The sequence below is a fragment of the Raphanus sativus genome, chromosome 5 (genome assembly GCF_000801105.2).
Source record: "Raphanus sativus cultivar WK10039 chromosome 5, ASM80110v3, whole genome shotgun sequence".
NCBI classification, from domain to species: Eukaryota; Viridiplantae; Streptophyta; class Magnoliopsida; order Brassicales; family Brassicaceae; genus Raphanus; species Raphanus sativus.
The window spans coordinates 20136954-20153854 of NC_079515.1; the positions used below are offsets into that span (position 1 = coordinate 20136954).

Here is a 16901-nt window from a genome sequence, read left to right on the forward strand (position 1 = left end):
TTGTCTTATAAAAAGTAATGAATTTCTTTATAAACTCTTATAGTACTTCACAATTGTAATATATGAGTATTACTATTGACACAAGAAGTCAACAGCTGAAACAGAGTTTTTATAAAACGTAACAATGTGGAAAGTTATACACTTTATCGCCACATTCTCTACCATTGTATCAACCACACCTCAATAAACTCACGAACGGAAGCAAAATAAAAAATGTAAAAGGTTACAACAATCACCTAAATCTACAATGAATGCAATGCTATGTAAAAAATGGCTCTTAGTTCTTCACAATGGTTCCCTTTTTGTTTATCTCAATGCTTTTGTTTTCAGCTATCTCTGCAGTACGTTCTCGTTCTCCCCTTGCCAAACCCACACAATTATCCCCCAGAGCAGGCCTAAGATCCTCATCCACCAGCCTCTGATAATCCATCGTATACCCATTACACATCTTCACCTCAACCAAGTGAAACGTCTCTGTCACTTCAAATATCTCCGCATCTATCGACAACCTCCCTTTCCTCCCCTCCTTCTCTCATTCCATTTTAAACAGCCCCGCTTCTTGCTTCCTTATCTTCATCTTCAAAACCTTGGCCACTTCCTCCAGCTTACATATGATCTCCGAAGCAGGCTTTCTAGACGTGAACTTAGACTCTTTATTGTTGTACACTTCTCCGAACAGTCCTCCCAGAGCAAACCCTGAAGACAATGCGGTGATATCGAAAGCGTTCATGCTTGCAAGCTGTGGCGCCGGCTTGCTTGGACCAGCTTCCATGGTGGGAATAAGAACAGCTTGCTTCTTCTGCTTCATTGGTAAACCTTTCTTGAACCATGAACTCTCCTTGATTCTTGAAATAGTGATCCTAGTCTCGGGGTTAGGATCCAGCATCTTACACAACAGCTTCTTTGCTTCAGGAGGGAACTCACGAGGACACTTGAACTGCGCTTTGGCGATCTTCCTATACATATCCATCAGATTGGAAGCATAGAAAGGGAGGTAACCAGTCAAAAGCACAAACAAGACAACACCACAAGACCATATGTCCGCTTTAGTCCCATCATACGGCTTACGGTTAACAATCTCAGGACAAGCGTAGGCATGCGAGCCACAAGCGGTGTGAAGCAGACCGTCTCCCTGCTTGCTCTCCGCAAGCACGCTCAAACCGAAATCAGAAACCTTGAGGTTATCGTGCTCGTCAAGCAACAGATTCTCATGCTTAACGTCGCGGTGATACACTCCACGGCTGTGGCAAAAGTCAACCGCGTTGATGAGCTGATGAAAGTACTTCCAAGCGACGTTCTCAGCGAGTTTGCCTTTGACCATTTTCTTGAAAAGCTCTCCACCTTTGCAGTACTCTAGGACGAGGTAGATCTTTGTTTTTGTTGCCATGACCTCGTGCAGGTCAACTACGTTGGGGTGTTTGGCGAGACTCATCACGGAGATCTCTCTCTTGATCTGCTCGCTGTGGGCCGTGGCCGACCTTCTTGAGTTTGTCCTTGTCGATCATCTTGATAGCTACACTCTCGTTTGTATGAACGCTTCTTCTTCCGTAGAAGACCTTGTCGAAGTTGCCTACTGTTGATGAAGATGAAGCTGAAGCTTGATGAAGAAGACGATGGGGAAGCTCATGAATACAGTGACGACAGGTTTGATGAAGACGAAATCGGAGCTTGATGAAGAAGACGACGAATTCGTTAAACAAATCATGAATTACGGCGACGGTGACGGCAAATTGGCAAATCTCGATGAAAGAGAAAATGGATCTGAAAAGAGGGCGTTGATTGATTGAAGATAAGAGAAGGTTTGTTTAGTCTTTTACATATCAGACAATATGGTATTTTTGAAAATGTCTTTTTTTTTAAGTGTATATATGAAAAGTGGTACCAAATAAAGTGTAGTTATGAAATTTTCCCATAAATATAACATATTGAAAAGTCACTAAGTTTCTGTTACAATTTATTTCGAGAAAAAAACACACACGTTTTTATCTTGTAAACCTAAAAATATTATTTACTTTCGAATTTCTTCTACTCCACCGCTTTGCCTCTCTTCTTGCCTTATCTCCTCTGTAAATCTTTTCGACATTTGCTATTAGATGAGAAACATAGAAGATGTTTGAAGTCCATACAAATATTATCTAAATATTAATGTAAAAAAAATTGTAGATTGGACTTGCATGTAAGATCTATACTAAAATAATATATCTTTTGATGAATTTGTCTTTATTAGAAGAAAGAGCAATAGCCTCCAACATTCAATATCAACCCTGATGCGAAACTATGAAGATAGACAAAGGGCAACCAACATTCAACATCGACGATTTATCAATATGGCCATTTGGGATTACATATTATTGATCTGTTGAATCTTATGATATCATTTTATGGAAGTGCGATTAATAATGGAATTGACAGAAACTTGAACACGTATATTTCAATGATTTTGTGATGTTTTGTAATTGCATGATTTAGGTTGTGTTTTCTTAATTGCATAGAATGATATGTGGGTAACCGATGAGCAAGTGGTCTAACAATGGTTTTTTAAGTTCGCAAAAAAAAAAAAAAAAAACAATGGTTTTTAAATTTCATTGGTTTATTACTAATAAGGAAAATCGTGTGTCATGGTTTAATTTAAGGGAAAAATCGCATAAAAAACCTTCAAATTGTCACTTACTAGCACTTTAAACTTTGAAGGTTTTTCACTAACATTTTTAACCCTCAAAGTGACATTTGTATCATAAAAAACCTCAAACGCAAAAATTTGACTTGTTCAGCAGGTAATTTTTCAAAAGTAATTATTTAATTAATAAAATAAAATAAATAAATGAATAATAAATTTGAAAAATAAATAAAAATCGAAAATTTTAATAAAATTCATAAAATGAAAACATAAATCAAAGATTAAATTATAATTTTAGAAAACTAAATAAATATTTTAAAATTAAGTAATTTTCTAAAATTATAATAAAACAAAAATAATTAAAATTTAATAATAAATAAGATTAAATTTAAATAGAGAAGAACTGAATAAAAAGTTCACAATTTTTTTAAAAATAGAAAATTAAAAATATATTTTTTAATTATAAGATTTTTTTTCAAAAAATATATCGTATCATCGTGGACTATAACAATTTCTAATATATCACTAGTGACGATGATGGTTTCTCACATAACCATTAACAATGACGATAATTGTCATATCTCCAATGATAATTTCCAATATCATCATTGAAAATAATATTTATGAAAATATATCATTTAATTAATAAAATAAATAAAAATCAGAAAATTAAAAAAATCGTAAGATTTAATTAAAAAATCATAAGTTAAATAAAAATCAGAAACCATCATCATCACTAGTGATATATTTGAAATTGTTATTGTCCACGATGATATGATATATTTTTTGAAAAAAAAATCTTATAATTAAAAAATATATATTTTGAATTTTCTATTTTTAAAAATTTATGAACTTTTTATATAGTTATTCTCTATTTAAATTTAATCTTATTTATTATAAAATTTTAGTTATTTTTATTTTATTAAAAAATTATTTATTTTCTAAAATTTTAATTTAATTTTTCATTTTTGCGAATTTTATTAAAATTTTCGATTTTATTTATTTTTGAATTTTTTATTTATTTTATTTATTTTATTAATTAAATAATTATATTTTAAAAATTACCTGCTGAACAGGTCAACTTTTTGATTTGAAAGTTTTTTATGATACAAATGTCACTTTGAAGATTAAAAGTGTTAGTGAAAAAACTTCAGGGTTTAAAGTGCTAGTAAGTGACACTCTGAGGGTTTTTTATGCGATTTTCCCTTTAATTTAATGACAAAACACTGTATTTAATACCAATGGCACAAAAAGTAAATATTGAAGAAAACTAAAGGTTAAGTACAAAATGTACTTCTCCTTTAATAGATTAGATGATTTTGTGATTCCTTAAATTAATAGGAATGAGAAGGAATATTGAAGAAATTTTTTTTCTTATAAATGGTATTAAATTTAAGGATTGAAAAGGAATTAATTATTTTTATTCTTTATAAATGGTGTCAAATTTAACGAATGAAGAGGAATTAGCTATTTTCATTCATTCCTTTGATCACCAGTTACAGAGTCTAACTGGTGATGAATGAAAATGAATTAATTATTCGTATTCCTTATAAATGGTGTCAAATTTAAGGAATAAAGAGAAATTAGCTATTCTCATTCATTCTTTTGATCATCAGTTACACCTTAAGAGTCTAACTGGTAATAAAAAAAAATAGAATAGTTCGATCTTTATTATTCTTAATTTGTTTTACCATTTATAAAGAATAATTTTTTCTTTCGGTTTCTTATCATTTTATTCTAAAGAAATATAGAAAAAATTTGTTCTTAACCAAAATTGATAAGAAATAATATCTTTATATCTTTCCTCATTCTTATAATTTTGTTCCTCTGCATTTTTTTCCTTTTCCTACTTATTCGTAATGATGGCACTAGTTAGACCCTAGTAAACCGATATTTGGATTCTCTGCAACTTTTTATATTTTCAAAGAAATCCAAGTAATGAGTCAAAGCTTCCATAGTGAATTCAAAACTAACAATCTTACATTGTAAGTCTATGAATACTAAAAAACCATCATATGAAAATAAAGACATAACGTGGCCAGCAAGACACAAGATTGCTTTAGTTATAACCGCAAGGCTTCCAGGACATATGGGCTTTAGTTAGTAATTGGGTTAAATACGGTCTTAACTATAAACTGGGTCTCGAAAATGTTTTTAGAAAATGACCATGAACGTTCTAAATCTTTTGATCTAAACTAATATTAAACTTAAATATAGGAAGGGAATATCACACACATATATATACATGAAGACAACACACATGCACACAATTTTAGAGGAAAAGTGAAAGTTAAAACCCTAACTTCCTGCAAAGATCAGTGAGTGATCAAACAAAAGACGTGTTTTTTTCAAGACTCTAGAAGGGAAACAACCATCCAACAGTCCAACCTAAGAGCAGACCAGCACCAATGAGACTAAACCCCAACGCAAAAGCCATCATATATCTCCCAATCTCACCCAACTTCTTATTCTTCTTCTCTCCTCTTTGCTTCCTCTTCTTGAGATTCATTCCTTCGACCTGCCCTTGTTCTTCTTCCCTCTTCATCTGCAGATAAAGAGATTCCATTTCAAGAAGCTTTATCCATTGCTTGTAAGCTAAAATCTGACTCGCTTGCCTCATCAAGATAGTTATCAAACGGTCTTTCTCGGCGCAAGCTTCTTTAGCCGCTTGCTCTGCTTCTCTTGCTCTGGTTTGAGAATGTCTCAGTGCTTCTAAAAGCTGAGCTTTGCTTAGATCATCGCTCTTAGGAGAAGACTTTGGGCTGCCGTTCTTGCTATCTCTGCTATTACTGCTGCTGTAACTCGAAGATCTCTCAAACCGATCGCTCCAAGCACCTTTGTTCCATGGTGATTTAGTAACTGCTGTCTGAAACCCTTTTTCGCTACTAGTAGTAGTGCAGTGAATGCTCTTGTGGAGCTTCTGGGGCGGAGGAAGATCACAGTTTTGAATATGATGATCAACTGATCTAGTGGACACCAAGAGAGCTAATTCATCCTGATCCGTAGTGCTTCTCCACCATGGAGTTGTAGCTGTATCTTTCTTACTAATAAAGCTATACTCTTCTTCTTTTTCTTTACTTATCCCGGTCAAGTCGACGAATTCATGGAATTTGGTGTCTTGGAGGAAAGAGTTTGCAATCTCCTCATCAAAGCCAGATGATCCTTTAAGCCACCATTTGGTATCGGAAGAGAAATCAAAGGAATCTCCAAAACTTGCAGAAGAAAAGCTGTTTTTGCCCGAAGAGGAAGAAGAAGAATGTTGTTGTTGTTGATGGTGGCAACAAGCTAACCTCGGAGGAGGCATTGTAGCATCCTCATGAACAATAAAGCAACGGCTTGCTCTTCTTTGCCAGAGTGCTCTTACTTCAGCTGCTCCCATTATTATCACATCAATGTTAAGAAACCCTGAAAATTAAGGGAGAAAACAAGGGGAATAAAGGCAAAATCAAAAGATAAAAATATTCAAGAAGTAAAAGAGTATATTTGCTACTTACGAGATTGCTTCTAAGCAAATGATTAATTCATATACAAGGGACTGCTTTAAAATAATTTAATTAAACAACATACACGCAAGTCTTTGCGACGATCATTCAAGCATCTTCACAAAAATATATTACAAGTACAATCTCCGCAAAAAACATTAATGAATTTCTGACAGATCCATGCAATAAGTCAAAAAAACAAACTCAACTTGTTCTGTAGAAAACTAATGAAATTTACCAAAAATCAGAAGCAGGCCAATTCAAACAAAACCATAAGATGAAGCCATCGCTGAGTTTCTCGAGAGGAAACAATCAGATCGAACTAACAAAAGAGAAGTGAGACTTTTTTTTTTAATGTAAATCAGACACGACAATAGAAACAGAGTAAAAGATTTGTATAGTAGAAGGAGATCATCAAAGAAAAAACTGAGTAACGATACCATTTTAATTTAATTCGAAGATTCCAATTGAATCTTTTTGCCTAAACAAATGAAGTGATCTTCCAACCGAAGCTTTTGGCTTTTCTGCTTTTCTATTTTCTTCCTTCGCACTCTGGCCCCATGGCCATGGATTCGAACCGAAATTTTACAGTTTATTTTTCTTTCGTGAAACTTCTTAGTTAAAACGACACAGTTTTTCGATTACGTGTTGGCTTTGTAAGCCGCTGGATTGATTACACGTGTTGCTTAATGGGAGAATCGACGGTTCATGTACTGTAGACCCCACTTTTATTTAAAAGGATAAGACGTTTTAATTTTTTTTCTTACATGGACCACAATGGGAAAAACAAAAATATCATTAGTCTTATTCTATCTTTGATTAATCATTCATTCCTTTCATTTTGTCGGCTTTAAAGTTTACAACTAATACCATTTTCTTATCAAGTTAACAAATCTTGATCATTGTAATTTGATTTTTTTTTGTTTTCTAAATGCTTTATAAGATTAAACGAGTGGTTTACTGGGTTTTTTTTTGATCAAAACGAGTGGTTTACTGGATAAAATGTATAAACCACAGGTGGACTTCAATTGGATACGTGTCATTAGACATCTCATAGTCAGTCAGACGCGTGTTTTCTAGATCCACCCGAATCATTACGCGCACTCAATCGTGTTCTAATGGATAACTCTTTTGAGTCCACGACATGCATACCTGTACCAAACCTTAAACCTAACAATTGTTTAAGAAGGCCTCTATATTGTGTCCTAAGCCCAGTAAGTAAACCCAATCTATTTGACTGAAAAAAAGATTTATGAATTTCTTTGTTAAGAACATAATGAAAGCTTTTAGTTACTTACAAATATCCAACAAACATAACTCTCACAATCAATAAACCAATTCCTTCATATGAACGTTTATGTATGCTTTTCTTCTTCTTCTTTTTTATTCTCTTGCCATAAGAGAGATGGATCTGCTGAGAAGCGGCTTGAACTATTTGTCAGCATTGATGCCGAAGATGCGTACCTTGTGCATGTTAGGGAACTTGGCAACAACAAGAACCATCAGAGCGAGTGTGTTGAGCAACAGCCATGGATGTCTATAATCTGTTGTATGTGATGCTATCAAGTACCTAACATTTTTTTTTAATGCATATCATCATCATTTATTTAATTTAAGAAACCGAAAGAAAATAGTATCAAAATATGAGTGAAAACAGAAGATTAAAGAGTCCTCAATCTCAAAGCTGAACTCCGAAACTAGAAGGTTAGTTTGAATAATGCAGAGAGCAAGGTCTAGGTTACGCATGAGCGGGTTGAGATAGCGGGAGTTTGAACTCTGAAGGTGTACGCACTAGGATAAATGCACAGAAAAGAGGTAAAGAGGAAGGACATACAGGACAATAGGAACGACGGTAAGGAACTTGCGGTTGCTGGTAAGTTGCTGACCGTTGTCCATCTGTTCCCACCAGGTGAGAGCATTGTAGATGCCTTGGTCCTCCCCAAAAGGAGTGCCTTTCATCCAGTGGAAGCTGTGATAAGTTACCTGTGAATGAATGATCCACACATAAATAATAATAAATGCTCTCTAAAAAAAAAAAAAAAAAAAAAAAAAAAAAAAAAAAAAAATAAATGCTCTCTACTCAAGTCAAAACTGGCCTTGATTAATTGCATCCGTAATTAAAAGTATGATAAAACTCGGACAAGATTGCTATTTATCAACCAAACTGATATATATCAATTCACACTAAACCCTATAATAATCAAACTAATCAATAACAAACAAAGAAACTCATAACCAGATTCGAATCCAGTAAACCCTAATGAAGAAGAGCATATTCTCAGAAGACTTACAAGGAAGTGAGAGAGATTAACAACAGTCCAAGCCATCCCAGGGGCACACCCAGAGACGGAGAGCACAGCTAGCCACCCGAAGAAGATTATCAGTATATAAGTCGTCCACACCCCTGGATACATGAACCACTCCGTGTTCCTGTTCATATCCGGCGGCGGTACCTCTTTCACATACACTTTCGCCATCTCTTTTTTTTTTCTTTTTCTCCCCCGATTGATTTGATTGATTGATTCTCCGATCAAAAGGAAGCTTCTATGAAAACTCTTTCTCCCTCTCTCTCTTCGGTTTGGTTTAATTTAATTTTGTGAGAGACGACTGCCTTTTAGCATGAAACGGTAGCGTTTAGTTCCTACTTGAGCATTTGACAACAAACTCAACAATTATTTGAGTGTTACAAGTTATTGATTCTTTGCTAAAAGTCTTTGACACTATTCCATCACAAAACACTCCATAACATGATTAACGACATTAACACTGACTCAAAATGATCATATAGTCACCCTAACCAAGCCAGTGTCAGAATCTTCTTCCTCTTCTCCTTCAGCTTCCTCAATGCTCTTTAAATCCTCTACGGAAACCTTCACCACATCTCTTCTAACGCCTATATCAGTCGCATACCTACTCATACAATACATTCCAGCTGTCACCGTCGCCACACCGATGGGGTTCGGAATCAGCAGACTGAAAGGAGAAGACAGGACTGCCGCCAAAGGAGCACCCACAACTGACGAAGCTTGACCGCTTCTCCCCACACCCAGCTTATCCATTATGAGCAGCCCCGTCTTGCAATAGAGCGCGAAATCCTCGCAGTTGTTCTTGAAAACGTCGTAGTTGCCAAACCCGTTTTGGAGAAGGTACATTGCCCTGTGGATGACTGAATCAGTCGGGTCCGACTGCGCGGTTGTGCAGGTGCCTCCGCGGACTTTGGTCAGGAAAACCGAGGGGCTGACTCCGTATTCGAAGCGGTGGAGCGAGCCGTTCTTGAGGAAGCAGTCCAGGCAAGAAAGGACCACTCCGCTGTTTGGTTGTCTGAAACCACAGTCTGGAAACGTCGGGCAGATGTCTTCAGAGGAAGAAGAAGAAGGTGAATTAAGGTTGTGCTCAGGTCTGAAATGAACAACCTTGGATCCCCCGACAAAGATTCCTGTAATAAATGTTTCATCTCCACAAGTTAAATCAAAGGTCATCAGAGTTTCATGGTATGTATAAAACAGTATCCAATCAAATCATCAACAGATAAGAGTACAACTAAACAAAGTAAAGACCTTGTTCTTTATAAGATCTGTCTCTAGATAAAGTCAACAACTTTCTCTACAGTTTCAGAAACAGAGAAGAAAAAAGAAACAAACTTTGGAGGAATGAATGAATCTAAAAAGTTACCGTGGTGAGAGTAAGCGAAAACTGCTCTGTAAGTGTAGATGTGATCTCCTGCCTTGAGCTCCTCTCTCTCCATCTTGTTCGTTAGCAAACCCATTCTTGTTCTTCCTTCTCTCTCCCTCTACACAAAGCTTTTCCCTTTTTTTTTTGCTTTTCTGGGGAAATGCAGCAAAACGGAGTTACAAGTGTGAGCTCTGACGGTGGGATCTGACGTCAGCGAGATAGGTAAAAGTAACCAGTGGAGCTGTTGAGCTAACCCGTTACGGAATCTTCTCACGGCGTTATCTCCAAATCCACACCAACGAGGTCCAAAGTCGCTGATTTTCCGGGGTCCCTTTTTACCTTGATTTCAGGCGAGGGTAATATAGTAAATTTCGCATTGCATGGAGCTATCATAGCAACCGTAATAAAGCAAAGAAAAGAACGACTTGGTCGAGTAGGTCAAGCAAAGGATGTTTGTTTACATTTCTTTTATTCTTTCCAAAGGTTTTAGTAAAAATATAAAAATTACAAAGGGCTTTAAAAAAAAAGAGGAGAAAACAAGGCAAAAAGATCGCATGCTAAAGTATTAGAGACAGATACTCCAATTATAAACTTTGACATCAAACTCTGGATGCTCTTCCAATCTCTGCCTTAACTCCTTAGCCTTCTCTGTGTCCTTAGCCAGTATAAGCGAGAATCCACCACCACCTGCACCCACAAGCTTGAAACCTGAGCTATAAGGCTGCGAAAACGCGAAAAGCTTGTCCACAAACTCATTGCTGCAGTACGGATCAAGCTCTTGATGCAATCTCCAAGCTTCTGACATTATCTCCCCAAGCTCATCCACTTCACAGTTCATCAACGCTTCTCTCCCCGATTTTGCCAGCTCTGTCAACCGCTTTATGCTTGATATCAAGAGATTATCTCTTTGTAGGTACCTTGTTACAACCTTGTGTAGGACTTGGTGAGCAAGCCTGACCTGTTTTACAAAAAAAAATACATCAATGAATAAGACAAAAAAAGAAAAAAAAACTCTCCTCTTCCTCTCAGTTGTTATTGTTACTTACTTGACCCGTGAAAACAACGAGGAGGCGTTGCTGCAACTCTGATATCAGCTGTGGAGAGGCGAGTAACGGAACAACTTGAAGACGCAGAGGAACTCCTGGAAAACTTGAAGTGAATTTGATACCTGGGTATAATCCACCGATCTGATCTTGCCAGCCACCTCCAGTACCCATGAGCTGCTCCAAAACCAAGACCAGCCTTGCAACATTCTCATTGCTTTCATCTCCATTAGATATCTGGAGAAGTCCTTTCACAATGGCTGCAGCTAGGATGCTAGAGGTTCCTAGACCGCTACCACGAGGAACATTAGCCCATGTCTTTATTGCTAATCCTGTGGAGTGTTCTTGAACGATGCCGGTTACCAACAGAGCAGATTTAACAAGCCTGAACGGGTCATTAACTTCAAAGGGTGTCTTGATGGTTACTGGATCTTCGATGTGTAGCTCGTTTCCAGCGTCGTCTTGGATTGAGATTCCACTCTTGTCATTTGTTGTCTCGATGATTGTGCCGATAGGAAGTGAACCTTCTAGGGTTATTGCCATGTTGAGGACGCAACCCGCACGCTCTAAACTCCATGGAGGTGTATCACTCCAACCTCCTACAAAATCTACCCGAACTGGTAGTTCAACTTTCGTCCTTCTTGGTTGGAAAACTCGATCCCTCAGATGAGAAATATGAGGAGGCTTGCCGCTTGATTCCAAGAGATGTTCTGAACACACAAACAAAAGAGTTATCGCACAGCTGAAGCCATATATAAACCAATACTGGTATTTAGCTAGATTTTTTACCTCTAAAACCATATCTCACAGCTGAAGCAGTTTCTTCTGCAACTGCTTCCCAGACTTTATGCTCCAAGTCTATCGCCTTGGCCTCATCCCCACATGCTCGTAGAAGATCAACTTCTACCTGATATGCCCGACTCTTTGGAAGAATCTTGGAGTTTTGTTCCTGAAATTTGGGACATTGATCCAGAAAATTCTTGCATATTTCCAATCCTAGTGTTTCTTTCTGTAAAATCTCATGGCAGAGCTGAGACAGATTTCTCCCAAGCATACCATAGTTCACACATGCTTTAGCGATTCCAGACGCAAGATCAGCTTGATGATTGCTGGAACCGTTGCACATCTCAGGAAAGTTTATTGATCCGTGCAACTCTTCTAAGCTTACACGTTTTGAGCTTCTCCACAAGGTTATCTTCTCCTTGTTTCCACTATCGTCTAGACCCATCAACCACGACGCTAGCTTCAGCATTTCACTATATGTGAGAATGGGGAACATTTTGGCATTCCACAAACATCTGTCTTGTGTTGCGTTGAAGTTCCAGAGGTCACTTTCCTCAATGCCAAGATCACAAAGTACTTTCTCTAAAGGTTTACCGCAAAAAGTTCCATCTTTGTGAATTGAGTTCTTCGGATTATCATGGAGACCACAAAACACGATAACTCTCTCCTTGTGTCCCAACAGAGGGACCTCCCAAAGACAATGCCTATCCGGAAGCATGAACCTGAAACTCTCTGGAGCTTCACTTGGGATGTGAATACCAACAACAACGGACTGGGAACCAATTTGTACAGCGCCAGAAACTGTTGAATCATATATAAGTGAATCTTCACCAATGGAGACACCAGGTGCAATTTCACTAGAGAGAATAACACAAGACGCTGCGATATCAGAAACCGTGGTTGCAGGGATGGAACATAAGTGCCTTCGACCTACAATTCCTGAAGCATCTCCGCTCAAGTGATCCAATACCTCACTTGATGTTCCAAAATGCAAAAACTGCAAATCATCTGACCAGCACAAGATGATAGAAAGAGTTAAAAAAAGAGTCATCAAATGCATTACAGTTTTATGGCCAGTTTTGGGATCAGTACGAACATACAGGTGCAGTAGCTGTACATCTTTTGCCTCCCTAGACTGTTGACAAGGTGTTCCCCCAAAGGTCGGGTTCGCAGCCAATCATGCCTTGAGGGGACCCAAGCAGCCACCAAATCTTCATACAAACTCATCTGCAAGACATAACAACACATATGTAAGAGGCCAACTGCTCTTGAACAACTACAAGGGGATTCTTTTTAGGAACAAGCATGAGAAAATGGACCTCTTTTTTACTTCCTAAAAGCTCTGAGATCATGGGTTGGCACGAGCATCCAAGAGCGACCAGATCTGACCATGCTCTGCCCCTGGCAGATATGATCCCAGTGTCGAGGAGCGTCCGTCCATCATGTAAAATTGCATCTTTCTTGACAAGCTCCTCAACAGTAGGCTTCTGAAGAAGATCATTTACTAAACTAACAGTGTAGCCTCCTTGGGCAAGAGACTCAGATTTGGATGTGACAATAACACCGTGGTTGGAAGCAATATCGAGAGTGATAGGGACAGTAACAATGGAGGCGGAATCTTCAGGGAGAGTCATTTTAAAAGCATCGAAACATGGAAGGACATCACCGGTCATAATGAATAATCCACCTTGACAAGTTAAAAAGGTAAAAAGATCAAATCAAATGGTGAAAACACAGTTTGAATATGGGCATCACTGGAGCACTACTACAAGTAAGGGAAAAAAAAAAAAGAGACCTTGATCACGGAAAGCGTGTCTTGCGGAAGAAGCGAGAGCAAGAATATGATCAAAAAGGAGAGGAACAGGGCCATCAGGATCATCAGAAGCAAGAAAAGGAAGTGGGAGGAAGACTTTCCCCATGGGATTAGCCCAAGGTACTCTCTTGGAGTCACCTCCAGCATGAAGCATCAGCACATGCTTTTCAGACAGGAATCTAACCCAACTACCATTTTCAACTTCCACCTAGAACATAAACATCTAAATCAGATCTAGTGATCATTGCACAATGCCTAGATCCAGATTCAAGGATCTAATTACTGATTTAACCTCGGAAGCAATCGGATCGATCCCTAATTTCTGATAATGGAGAGAGAGAGCATAGATGGCGTTAAGAGTGGCAGCGCCGGAGCCGATCCGCTTGCCATCTGGATCAGGAACGGCCAAAGTGACGGTGGAGTCAGCTATGCGTCCCATACGCTTGGCACGGCGGAGCTGCCAGTCGTAGAGCTCGGCCTGCTCAGGACTGGCGGCAGTGAGAAGGATCGCATCCCATGTGGGGACTCTAGTGGGATGGCGCACGGAGAGACGCAAATGGTACCACGACTTGCGGAGGATCGTGGCGAGGTCTGCCTTCTTCTTCCTCTGCTGCTGCTTGATGTTGTTTCTCGAGGATCCTCCTGACATTTTTTTGGCTTCGCCCCCCAGGAAAATCAAATCTGGAGGTTTAGTGGACGAGGGAAGTTTTTTAACAGCTGCTAGTCATAGTCAAAGTCAACAGTCAGGAGGAGCTCTCTGTACGTCGTCGTTTTTGTCCACAACGAGATTGAAACTTTTGCATTGAGATTTGATTCAACATCAAACATTGGAATCAAAATTGAGCTTAACAATAATCCCAAACAAAATTTGCTGACAATGGTAGAACAAAAAAAAAAAAAAACTCAAAGACTTCACGTCTAATCAAAGGGCGACATTATTAATGTTTAGACCACCGGTGATCATTCCTCACGCCAAGTTTGCTCGCACTTGACGCATCGATAAAATCTCGATTCCGGCTCATCCGCTGAACGAATCTGCATTGTTTTGAAGTATGCCTTGTCGTGCCCGCATCTTGGGCATGGCGCTGGTCAACAAAACATTCCAACCAAAGAAAAGAATGATATATAGGATGAACATGAAATACAAGTGGAATAGAAAATGAAGCAATGGGATCGATGATTCCTAATTACTTCTTAAACAAAAAAAATGCTTCCATGTAATTGTTACTCCCGGTTAATCGCTAAAATCATGTGTTCTAGCAATTATTGATTTGCGCTTACTGATACTAATCATCGATACAATAAGAATACAAATTAGATCAATCAAAATTCGAAACACAAGTTAGAATGAAAGTGAATATACCTTCAGTTTCAGGTCCTTGTGGAATGTCGTCTTTCTTGACAACAGGATCTATGGATTTCTTAACCAGCAATTGCTTCTTCTTTATCTCCACCTGTTCAGATCATATACCCAAGAGCTAAAGATAGACATAGTGAGCAGAAGGGATATTCTTTTTTTTTTTGTTGCCGAGTAAGAATTAAAGACAAAACCTGTCTTTCAATGCGGGCGATGTAAGGACATGTTGAGCAGATGAACTGTGATTTACCGTAACGCAGCAAGTTCCCACAAGTCGGACAGAACTCCATCTTCCACAACTTTCAATCTTCTCTGAAATATATATATATATAAAAAAAAAGGAAAAAAAAAAACTGCTTCTTCAATTCAGTTGGTAAACAGTGAAGAAAAAATACGATATTCACAGATCGACAGGAAGAGAGGGTTTTAAACATTGTTCTACGTTCCCGCCGTCGACGAGCCGCAGCTTTGGCCTTCCTTCTCTCCTTTTCTCCTTCCTTTCTTTTTTTTTTTTGTTCAAATTCTCCTTCCTTTCTCTTAATTGACAAGGTTGAAAGTTGAAACTTCGATTATGTTCTTTTCTGAGGGCATCTGCATAGGGTGGGCAAAATATCCGTAAATTTTGATTCGATTCGTTATTCGTTCCGATTCGATCCGAAAAATCCGAATATCCGTAACTTAACGAATCGAAGCAAATACTAAAATCCAATATCCGTCAAAGACGAAGCAAATCACAAATACTAATATTTTTAGAAACGGATATCCGATCCGATCCGTTATATACATATATATGTATACATGTTTATAAAATTATATAATATACATACTTTTATATCTTTATATAAGTATTATAATGTTTTATTCACTAAATTAATTATTTAGTTATTAAAAATTTTGAAAGTATGTAATTTTCTTATAAAAAAGTAATGAAATATTATTATTTTATTTCAGATTTTCTTCTTTTTCTTTTTTATTTATTTTTTTAATTTTTTATTATTTTTTACGGATCGAATCGGATATCCGAAAAAAATCGGATATTCGCGGATATCCGATGTTCCGGATATCCGAAGAGTTACGGATCGGATCGGATCGAAAAATCGAATATTCGTAAGACACGGATCGGATCACGGATATCCTTAAAATTCCGGATATCCGCTCCGTGCCCACCCCTAGTGAACTCCACGAGGGGCACCAAGTATTTTTTTTTTCTGTTTGATCTTTTTCTCCAGAAAAAAAAGAAAAAAATATATATAATCGAATTAGTCGCGGATCGCCACGTGTCGTGGGACCTGTGTGAATAGTGATGGATCGGTTCACTGGGAAGAGTTGCTGAAGGGTTTGTTCATGTTCTCTTCTTTTTTTAATATTTTTTTTTTTAGAATGCTTTGATCCCCCACAATAATCTTTAATGCAGATGGTCCTTTGTTTGAGCACTTTTTATCCTTTTACAACTCTTCTTTTATCTATACTATTAAAGTACAAGCATGTTTTGGATTTTTATTCTTTTTACCTCTACCAAAGAACCTTTCCTTTGTATTCATTAAGAATATTCTGGACTATCTACGCTAATTTCTTCTTAATTATTTTTTGATTTGTCATTAATCACCGGTTTCCTAATTTAATTTCGGCCTGCGATTATTTCTTTGTTTGATACTGCATCGATTATTTCCATGTTTGATACTGTTATTAACCACCGGTTTTCTAATTCTAAAATTATTAATTTTGACAACAATCATTATCATTTAGAACGATTTTGAAAAATATAAATATATTTTAAACAAATTTCCAACTTATGATCACCGAATTTGTCTTATCATTAGAAAAAATCACAATATTAAAAATACCGGGTTACAAACCGGTAATTCGTTCAACCGCAGGTCCGAGTCGGGTTTCAAAACACCGATCAAAACTATAAAACTGTTATATTGATTTATATTAAAATATCTAATTCAAAATTAAAAACCTAAAAATACATGTACAATATAGTTTTAACCGAATATAAACCCGGATATAAAACACATATATGAGACAGGTTATATAAATGCATATACAAGACGGATTATATAAATGTGATTATATAAAATTTTCACCAAATATAAACCCGCGCTTTCAAAGCGCGGATCAAAATCTAGTT

At 37.2% G+C, this 16901-nt stretch overlaps 5 protein-coding genes and 1 pseudogene across 8 annotated transcripts; all 6 read right to left on the reverse strand.

Annotated features, from left to right (window-relative positions):
- Nucleotides 1–1827, reverse strand: LOC108861169 (CBL-interacting serine/threonine-protein kinase 2-like; annotated as a pseudogene).
- Nucleotides 1828–4787: 2960 nt separating this feature from the next.
- LOC108856585 (uncharacterized) lies at nt 4788–6696 on the reverse strand. 2 transcript variants are annotated; one of them, XM_018630422.2, is made up of 2 exons: nt 6540–6696; nt 4788–6022 (listed from the first exon to the last, which is right to left on the reverse strand). In XM_018630422.2, exon 2 carries the CDS (start codon nt 5994–5996, stop codon nt 4974–4976), a length of 1023 nt encoding a protein of 340 aa, XP_018485924.1. In that variant the 5' UTR covers nt 5997–6022; nt 6540–6696; the 3' UTR covers nt 4788–4973. The 2 variants fall into 2 exon arrangements, with proteins under 2 accessions (XP_018485924.1, XP_018485925.1); XM_018630423.2 differs by lacking the exon at nt 6540–6696 and adding an exon at nt 6338–6507.
- Nucleotides 6697–7472: 776 nt separating this feature from the next.
- Nucleotides 7473–8719, reverse strand: LOC108805407 (uncharacterized). The gene is made up of 3 exons (XM_018577446.2): nt 8391–8719; nt 7934–8082; nt 7473–7669 (listed from the first exon to the last, which is right to left on the reverse strand). Exons 1-3 carry the CDS (start codon nt 8574–8576, stop codon nt 7531–7533), a joined length of 474 nt encoding a protein of 157 aa, XP_018432948.1. The 5' UTR covers nt 8577–8719; the 3' UTR covers nt 7473–7530.
- A 32-nt stretch (nt 8720–8751) lies between these two features.
- LOC108805406 (protein LEAD-SENSITIVE 1) lies at nt 8752–10086 on the reverse strand. The gene is made up of 2 exons (XM_018577445.2): nt 9772–10086; nt 8752–9535 (listed from the first exon to the last, which is right to left on the reverse strand). The coding sequence occupies exons 1-2, from the start codon at nt 9863–9865 to the stop codon at nt 8880–8882; spliced, it is 750 nt and encodes a 249-aa protein (XP_018432947.1). The 5' UTR covers nt 9866–10086; the 3' UTR covers nt 8752–8879.
- Nucleotides 10087–10209: 123 nt separating this feature from the next.
- LOC108862914 (bifunctional fucokinase/fucose pyrophosphorylase) lies at nt 10210–14104 on the reverse strand. The gene is made up of 7 exons (XM_057010133.1): nt 13703–14104; nt 13393–13618; nt 12917–13284; nt 12698–12824; nt 11604–12605; nt 10818–11524; nt 10210–10729 (listed from the first exon to the last, which is right to left on the reverse strand). Exons 1-7 carry the CDS (start codon nt 14057–14059, stop codon nt 10337–10339), a joined length of 3180 nt encoding a protein of 1059 aa, XP_056866113.1. The 5' UTR covers nt 14060–14104; the 3' UTR covers nt 10210–10336.
- A 145-nt stretch (nt 14105–14249) lies between these two features.
- LOC108862915 (DNA-directed RNA polymerase III subunit RPC10) lies at nt 14250–15336 on the reverse strand. Of its 3 annotated transcripts, none has more exons than XM_018637180.2 (4): nt 15200–15336; nt 14962–15079; nt 14774–14864; nt 14250–14495 (listed from the first exon to the last, which is right to left on the reverse strand). In XM_018637180.2, the coding sequence occupies exons 2-4, from the start codon at nt 15055–15057 to the stop codon at nt 14371–14373; spliced, it is 312 nt and encodes a 103-aa protein (XP_018492682.1). In that variant the 5' UTR covers nt 15058–15079; nt 15200–15336; the 3' UTR covers nt 14250–14370. The 3 variants fall into 3 exon arrangements, with proteins under 3 accessions (XP_018492682.1, XP_018492684.1, XP_056866114.1); XM_018637182.2 differs by having other exon boundaries at nt 15163–15316; XM_057010134.1 differs by having other exon boundaries at nt 15172–15263.
- Nucleotides 15337–16901: the final 1565 nt, after the last annotated feature.

What these genes read in the sequence shown, in the direction of transcription:
- LOC108805407 (XM_018577446.2), bottom strand. Translation starts at nt 8,576, where the DNA reads ATGGCGAAAGTGTATGTGAAAGAGGTACCGCCGCCGGATATGAACAGG. An exon ending in TTAATCTCTCTCACTTCCTT is followed by an intron (nt 8,083 to 8,390) that starts GTAAGTCTTCTG and finishes ATTCATTCACAG; the next exon opens with GTAACTTATCACAGCTTCCA. An exon ending in ACCGTCGTTCCTATTGTCCT is followed by an intron (nt 7,670 to 7,933) that starts GTATGTCCTTCC and finishes AAAAAATGTTAG; the next exon opens with GTACTTGATAGCATCACATA.
- LOC108862914 (XM_057010133.1), bottom strand. Translation starts at nt 14,059, where the DNA reads ATGTCAGGAGGATCCTCGAGAAACAACATCAAGCAGCAGCAGAGGAAG. An exon ending in TCGATCCGATTGCTTCCGAG is followed by an intron (nt 13,619 to 13,702) that starts GTTAAATCAGTA and finishes TTTATGTTCTAG; the next exon opens with GTGGAAGTTGAAAATGGTAG. An exon ending in TGTGAGATATGGTTTTAGAG is followed by an intron (nt 11,525 to 11,603) that starts GTAAAAAATCTA and finishes TTGTGTGTTCAG; the next exon opens with AACATCTCTTGGAATCAAGC.
- LOC108805406 (XM_018577445.2), bottom strand. Translation starts at nt 9,865, where the DNA reads ATGGGTTTGCTAACGAACAAGATGGAGAGAGAGGAGCTCAAGGCAGGA. An exon ending in TTTCGCTTACTCTCACCACG is followed by an intron (nt 9,536 to 9,771) that starts GTAACTTTTTAG and finishes CATTTATTACAG; the next exon opens with GAATCTTTGTCGGGGGATCC.
- LOC108856585 (XM_018630422.2), bottom strand. Translation starts at nt 5,996, where the DNA reads ATGGGAGCAGCTGAAGTAAGAGCACTCTGGCAAAGAAGAGCAAGCCGT.
- LOC108862915 (XM_018637180.2), bottom strand. Translation starts at nt 15,057, where the DNA reads ATGGAGTTCTGTCCGACTTGTGGGAACTTGCTGCGTTACGGTAAATCA. An exon ending in TCGCCCGCATTGAAAGACAG is followed by an intron (nt 14,865 to 14,961) that starts GTTTTGTCTTTA and finishes TGATCTGAACAG; the next exon opens with GTGGAGATAAAGAAGAAGCA. An exon ending in ACAAGGACCTGAAACTGAAG is followed by an intron (nt 14,496 to 14,773) that starts GTATATTCACTT and finishes TTTGTTGACCAG; the next exon opens with CGCCATGCCCAAGATGCGGG.